Genomic DNA, 7,553 nt, shown 5'->3' with positions numbered 1-7,553 from the left:
TTAAAAGTATTACAGATGTCTCCCCTTTCCCCCCATTGACCCCCTCCACCCCACACCCATCCCCAAAACATTAAAAAAACAGTTTATTGATTTTTAGAGAGAGAAAGGGAGAGGGAGAGAAAAACATCCATGTGAGAATGTAACATCAATTGGCTGCCTCCTGCACACTCCCTACTGGGGATCAAGCCGTCAACTCTGGCATGTGCCCTTGACAGGGAATGGAACCAGTGACCTCCTGGTGCATGGGATAATGCCCAGCCTCCTGAGCCACACCTGCCTAGAACCCAAGCTCTTAATCGCTGTCTCAAACTGCCTCCTTGGAAGGACCCGGGTTTTTATAGCTGGATCGTAGATAGGTGTTAGAAATCAGATCCTCAGTTCAGTCACGTAACATGTTTGGGGAGAACCTTGAGATATAATTTACAGAGATTAAACTGTTCCCTAGCCCCTAACCCCAGTCTAAATTTTTAAAAAATATTTTTTTCTGAGTCTAAACTGAAGAAAATAAAAACTGTGACTTCTCTACTGAAGAGATAACCACTCGTAATGTTAATCATATTTACTTGAATAGCTAATAAATGCACATGGTATAAAATTCAAAAAAATCCCAGGGGATATACAATAAAAAGAAAATTCCATTTCTTCCCTGACCTATTACCTACTTTCCTTTCCAGAAGTGACTACTGTTAAACTGTTTACATTTTCATGTGGTTTTTTTCTTGTGCCTTTCCCTCTCCCCAAGTTTTTATTATGAAAATTTTCAGACATACATGTATGTTTTGCTTAATCATTTGCAAGTAAATTGTAGACTTAATGACATTCACCTCTAAGGGATTCAGCATTCATCTCCTAAAACCATTCTCCTGTGTTACCAATATACCATTATCACACCTAAGAAAGTTAATTTCCTCATGTCATCAATCACCCAGTTCATATTCAGGCTTCCCTAATTGCTCCCAAAAATGTCTTTTGGGGGTTTTGAGGGGGGACAAAATCCAATCAGAGTTCATGTACTGCCTTTGCTTATGTCTCAGTTATCTCTAGTGTTCTGGAATGGTTCTCCTAACCTTTCTTTTTGACATTGACTCTGAAAATCCCAGGCCAGTTGTCTTGTAGAATATTCCATATTCTGTTTGTCTTAAGGTTTCCTCATGGTGTCATTTACCATGTTCCTCTAACTGCTGTATTTCCTGTCACCCTGAAGGGAGGTCTAAAGACTTGTTTAAATTCAGGTTAAATATTTTTGGGAAAATAACTTCCTAGATGCTGTGTCCTTCATATTGTATCACAATAGAATATGCCTTTAAAAAAATTGTGGCAAAATACACACACAAAAATTTGCTATCGCAACCACTTTTATTTTATTATTTTTTAAAAAAATCCTCACTCAAGGATATGTTTTTATTGGTTTTAGAGAAAGAGGAAGGGGGAGAGAGAGGGAAACATCTTGCCCTTACCAAGGATCAAGCCCACAACCTGGGTATGTGCTCTGACTGGGAATTGAACTCGCGACTTTCAGTCCGTAGGCTGACGCTCTTGCCACCGAGCTAAACCGGCTAGGGCATATATTGAGTTTTGTATCTTGCTTGTTTTTCCTATTGTGGGCATTTTCCCATGTTATTAAAGGTTGTAGAATAGCCCTGGCCGGTGTGGCTCAGTTGGTTGGAGCATTGGTTGAGGCGTCATCCCATGCACCAAAGGGTTGTGGGTTCGATTCCCGGTCAGGGCACATACCCGGGTTGCAGGCTCAATCCCCAGTAGGGGGCATGCAGGAGGCAGTCAATCGATGTTTCTCTTTCACACTTGTTTTTTCCTCTCTTCCTCTTCCTTCCTCTCTCTAAAGTCAGTAAAAAACAAAACAAAACAAAACACATTTAAAGGTTGTAGAACAATCTATTCTGTAAATATACCTTTTCCTTAGATAGGGTTCTAGTTTTTGGCTGCTATAAGTAGCAACTGCAGAGGGACCGTTTTTCTAAGCTTTTGACCCAGAGCTTTGGTTGGGCTCAGTCTTTATGAGCAATATTTTCTCCTTCCTCCTGAGTCTGAGAAGTGAGTGCTTAGGGAATATTCCTGTTCCTCTCAATATCTCCTTAATTCCTTTTCCTCTCCCCTTCTGACTTCCTCTCCTCTTTGTTGTCCCCTCCGCCCTTAGGTAAGTCAAATCTCATGGATGCCATCAGTTTTGTATTGGGAGAAAAAACCAGCAACCTGCGAGTAAAGACCCTGAGGGATCTGATCCATGGAGCTCCTGTGGGCAAGCCAGCTGCCAACCGGGCCTTTGTCAGCATGGTCTACTCTGAGGAGGGTGCTGAGGACCGCACCTTTGCCCGTGTTATTGTTGGTGAGTTAGGCTGACCAGGGCCTCTCCTTGGGTCCTGGACGTGGCTAGACTAGTTGGCTGGAGAGGAAAACCTGACCCTTGGCCAACTTGTCTTGTAGGGGGTTCCTCTGAGTACAAGATCAACAACAAAGTGGTCCAGCTACACGAGTACAGTGAGGAATTAGAGAAGTTGGGCATTCTCATCAAAGCTCGTAACTTCCTCGTCTTCCAGGTGGGCTTTTTTAACAATTATTGGCTCTCTGCTTTTTGCCAACCCTTGGGCCTGCTTCATCTCTGGCTTCCTCTCTGCCCTGAACTAATAGAGCAGCTTCCTCACTCCAGTCTTGCCCTTGTAGTCTTCAGATCAGCATCACTGGCAACATATTAGAAATGCACATTTTCAGGCTTCATCCTAGACCTACAGACTCGGAGACTATGGGGGTAGAGCCCAGCAGTGTGTGTTTTACCAAGCCCTCCAGGTTAGGATTGTACACGCTAAAGTTTGAGAACCACTGCCTTAGCATGAAATCCAAACTCCTGCCATTCAGGAAACACCATCCTTTGGTTCCTGCCTACCTCACTGGCCTCATCTGCCAATGCTCTTCCCTCCACCCCTGCACTCCAGACTAATGAAACCATTTGCAGTTCCCCAAATTCACCTGCTTTCTTTGGACTGTAGGCCTTTGCACGTTAATTTTTCTCTACACGGAACAACCTCGTCTCTCCCACTTTCTTGGTTAGTTCTTCCACATCTTCCAAACTCAGCTTAGATGTCACCTTTGGGAAACCTTTCCCTGTAGACAGTCCTACCAGTCTCCTACCCCCAGGCTTCATTTAGTCCTTTTCTGTGCTGCTTCTGTTGCTGCATTTAATACATGGTGTTGGCTTTGCTTCTGCTTCCCATGCACCTCAAAAAGCCAGGAATGTGTCCTCAGAGCCCAGTGTGAAATGTGGCACCCAGTGTGGGGAGGAGGCTCAGTGACCTTCTTCTGAAAGATTGAGTGGTGGGAGTAGGTCGGAGGAACTGGCTGGCTAGGGTCTAAGTGGGGAGAGTGTTTTGACCTTTACTAGGGTGCTGTGGAATCCATTGCCATGAAAAACCCCAAAGAGAGGACAGCGCTATTTGAAGAGATCAGTCGCTCTGGAGAGCTGGCCCAGGAGTATGACAAGCGAAAGAAGGAAATGGTAAAAGCTGAAGAGGACACACAATTTAATTACCATCGCAAGAAAAACATCGCAGCTGAACGCAAGGAGGCCAAACAAGAGAAAGAAGAGGTAGGTGGCCAGGCTGCCTGAGAGAGGATGGGGAGCCAGTGCCTTCCTGATGCACCCCCTGACTCCATGCCTCTATTTGCACAGGCTGACCGCTACCAGCGCCTGAAGGACGAGGTGGTGCGAGCTCAGGTCCAGCTGCAGCTCTTTAAGCTGTATCACAACGAAGTGGAAATCGAGAAGCTCAATAAGGAGCTGGCCTCTAAGAATAAGGAGATCGAGAAGGACAAGAAGCGTATGGACAAGGTAGAAGATGAGCTGAAGGAGAAGAAGAAGGAGCTGGGCAAAATGATGCGGGAGCAGCAGCAGATTGAGAAGGAGATCAAGTAAGAGACAGGCCTGGGCGTGCAATTCATGGGAAACCAAGAGGCTGTCCTGTTTCCTAGGGCTCCTCTCAGCCTGGAGTTCAGCATCCATACTAGTTTCTCTATTTTCCTCTTGACTTGCATTTTATTTTTAATTTTTATTTTTTTAAATATATATTTTTATTGATTTCAGAGAAGAAGGGAGAGAGAGGTAGAAACATCAGTGATGAGAGAGATCATTGATCAGCTGCCTCCTGCACGCCCCACAGTGAGATTAAGCCCGCAACCCAGGCATGTACCCTTGACCGGAATCGAACCTGGGACCCTTCAGTCCACAGGCCGACGCTCTATCCACTGAGCAAAACCAGCCAGGGCACAGGGACAGGATTTTAAAAGGCCAGTTCAGATGGGGGACGGCTAACACAGAATATTCTAAGAGTTGTTATGAGGGTTCTGGCCTGGCTGGTTGAGGCCAGGGTAGCAGCTTTAACCTTATGGAGGGCCTGGAATGCCAGGCAGAAGGTCCCAGGGAATAATCAGCCCCTTTTTTGAGGATCTGTGGGGCATCAGGTCATTATTCTTAGGCAGTTCCCTGGGGCTGGCTGTGTGTGGGGGTTCAGGCATCCCTTTCTTTGGGTAAAAAACCTAGGAACCCTCCTCCAACAGTGCTGACTGGTTTTCCCCCTCCCCTCTGGCAAAAGGGAAAAGGATTCAGAATTGAACCAGAAGCGGCCTCAATACATCAAAGCCAAGGAGAATACCTCCCACAAAATCAAGAAGCTGGAAGCAGCCAAGAAGTCCCTACAGAATGCTCAGAAGCATTACAAGAAGCGTAAAGGTGACATGGATGAGCTGGAAAAGGAGATGCTCTCGGTGGAAAAAGCCCGGCAGGAGTTTGAGGAACGGATGGAAGAGGAGAGTCAGAGTCAGGGCAGAGACTTGACCCTGGAGGAGAATCAGGTAAGCTCTGGGAGGGCTGAGGGGGAGGATGGGGAGATTGCTGGGCTGACATGGACTGACCAGTCATCTGTGTCCTCCTTCCCTGTCTCTAACACAGGTGAAGAAATACCACCGGTTGAAAGAAGAAGCCAGCAAGAGAGCTGCTACTCTGGCCCAGGAGCTGGAGAAGTTCAATCGAGACCAGAAAGCTGACCAGGATCGGCTGGATCTGGAAGAGCGGAAGAAAGTAGAGACAGAGGTGGGCATGTTACAGGATTGGGGGTGATGGTCCAGAGAAAAGGAAGTAATGATAATCTTAATTGTAACGACAACAGCTAACATCGAGCAAGCACTTACTGTGTGTTGGGCACTATACGTGTATTCACTCGTTTAATTTCTGCTTTTCCAAATGAGGAAACTATATCACAGAGGTGAGGCAATTTGCCTACGGTCACTTCATTATTAAGTGGCAGAACCAGGATATGAACCTGGCCAGTCTAGCTCTAAAGCCCACACTCCTATCAAGTATACTTCACTTACTGTCTTCCTAATAACAATGATAGTGAAATAATAACAAGAATAGAAAAGTGTTATGGCCCTTGCTTGTTGGTTAGACCATTGTCTGGATATGGCAAGGTTGTGGGTTCGATCCCCTGTCAGAATCAATCAATGGCCCTAGACGGTTTGGCTCGGTGCATAGAATGTCAACCTGTGGACTGACCGGGTTCGATTCCGGTCAAGGGCACATGCCCGAGTTGCGGGCTTGATTCCCAGTAGGGGCGTGCAGGAGGCAGCCGATCAATGATCCTCTCTCATCATTGATGTTTCTATCTCTCTCTCCCTCTCCCTTCCTCTCTGAAATCAATAAAAATATATTAAATAAATAAATAATCAATAAATAAAAATTTTAAAAATCAACCAATGAATGCATAAATGATTGGAACAACAAATCAGTGTTTCTCCCTTCCTTTCTCTCTCTAAAATCAATACGTAAAAATTAAAAAACAAAAAAGAAAAGAAAAATTGTTATACTGCCCCAAGAATTCACAGCATTCCAGGTATTCTGCTAAGCACTTCTTTTGGCGGTAGGCGTCAAATATTAATAGCTACCCTATATTAAGCACTTAATTACATTATTTCTGAGGTGGCGGTTACCTACATTTCACAGATGACAAAACAGAGGTGCAGAAAGGCCCAGAAAGCTTTACCTGGCGTTGGTTTGAGCTTCCCTGAGTGGTGAAGAGAGCCCAGGCTGGGTAGAACACTGAGAGGGTCTCACCAGGCCCTTGGAGGCCTCGTCAGTTAGCAGAGCCACACCGAGCACTGTCTGTGTATCTGCTTTTTTAAAGGAATGTTTTTATTAATTTCAGAGAGAGGGAGGGAAAGGGATAGAGAGATAGAAATATCCATGAGAGAGAAACACTGATGGGCTGTCTCCCGCACACCCGCTACTGGGGATCGAGCCTGCAACCTGTCCATGTGCACTGCCCGAGAATTGAACCAGTGACCTCTTGGTGCATGGGACAACTCTCAACCGAGCCACACCAGCCAGGTTGTGTGTCTGCTTTTTAGTAGGCCTCCTGCAATAATGACAGATTGTCCTGGATTGTTGGGCTCTTGGATAAGCAGGCACGTAGGGGCTGTAAGCCCAGGCCCCCATGGTCTTGGGAGTTACCTTGCTCAGCCCCTGGTAATGGAGTGTATTTTCTCTCTTCCAGGCCAAGATCAAGCAAAAGCTGCGGGAGATTGAAGAGAATCAGAAGCGTATTGAGAAACTGGAGGAGTACATCACGACTAGCAAGTATGTGGCTCTGCAGCCTTCCCTCCTACTTCTGGGCCTGTTCTTATGAAACCTCCCTATCCTAACCCTCCCCTGGCAGAGACCCCAGAGGCCCTCTCAGCCTGAAATATTTCCTGACCAGCCAGGGTAACCCCTGTATCCCCTTACTTTATAGGCAGTCTCTAGAGGAGCAGAAGAAGCTAGAGGGGGAGCTGACAGAGGAGGTGGAGATGGCCAAGCGGCGTATTGATGAGATCAATAAGGAGCTGAACCAGGTGATGGAGCAGCTGGGGGATGCCCGCATCGACCGCCAGGAGAGCAGCCGCCAACAGCGCAAGGCAGAGATTATGGAAAGCATCAAACGTCTATATCCAGGCTCTGTGGTAAGAGTGGAGAGAAAAAACTCATTTCCTGAGCACTTACTTTCACACTCAGTCAGATCATTTTCCCAGCAGCCCTGTTAATTCCATTTTTTACAGCTGGGGAACTGATAGGTTAAATTGACCTGCCCAAGAGCACAGCTTATGAGTGAAAGAACTGCAGTTCACACCAACTTGTTCTGATTCTTAACCTCATGTTCTTTTTATCACACCAGTTGCATCTTCCGGAAGGTTTTGTCTTGCTGTGTCCACTCTTTTGTGGGAGGCAGGGAGACTAGAGAGACCCTTGGAAGGGGGAGAGGCCATGGGGCAGAAGTAGCTCTGTGCAGGCTTCAATATGAGTTCCCTTGCTATGAACCAACCCGCTCATTTGCCTGTCTTTTTCAGATCTGTAATCCCATCCCTGGGTTCAGCTTAATTGGGTTCGATAAATATTTCCTGATCTCTCCTCTAGACACTGCTGGGGAGTTTATGTAGGTAAAGTAGGCTCAGGCCTTGCCCTTGAAGATCTTTCCCTTCATCTGATAATTCTTAGGGAATTATGGTTGGTTTGG

The 7,553-nt window shown here is 46.2% G+C and overlaps 1 protein-coding gene across 2 annotated transcripts in view; it reads left to right on the top strand.

The window, feature by feature from the left end:
• Window positions 1-7,553, top strand: part of SMC1A (structural maintenance of chromosomes 1A) — a 29,472-nt gene that overhangs the window by 2,910 nt on the left and 19,009 nt on the right. Inside the window, exons 2-9 of one of the 2 annotated variants that reach the window (XM_005869074.2) lie at window positions 2,156-2,344; window positions 2,443-2,555; window positions 3,395-3,598; window positions 3,683-3,921; window positions 4,602-4,860; window positions 4,958-5,098; window positions 6,558-6,640; window positions 6,795-7,002. In XM_005869074.2, coding sequence (XP_005869136.1) covers window positions 2,156-2,344; window positions 2,443-2,555; window positions 3,395-3,598; window positions 3,683-3,921; window positions 4,602-4,860; window positions 4,958-5,098; window positions 6,558-6,640; window positions 6,795-7,002 — 1,436 coding nt within the window. The remainder of the gene's footprint in view (window positions 1-2,155; window positions 2,345-2,442; window positions 2,556-3,394; window positions 3,599-3,682; window positions 3,922-4,601; window positions 4,861-4,957; window positions 5,099-6,557; window positions 6,641-6,794; window positions 7,003-7,553) is intronic. The other variant, XM_014541991.1, reaches the window with a different exon arrangement.

Source organism: Myotis brandtii, unplaced genomic scaffold, assembly GCF_000412655.1.
Source record: "Myotis brandtii unplaced genomic scaffold, ASM41265v1 scaffold286, whole genome shotgun sequence".
Lineage (NCBI taxonomy): Eukaryota > Metazoa > Chordata > Mammalia > Chiroptera > Vespertilionidae > Myotis > Myotis brandtii.
The sequence above is the reverse complement of the archived record's forward strand: the minus strand, read 5'-3'. Positions and strand labels throughout refer to the sequence as shown.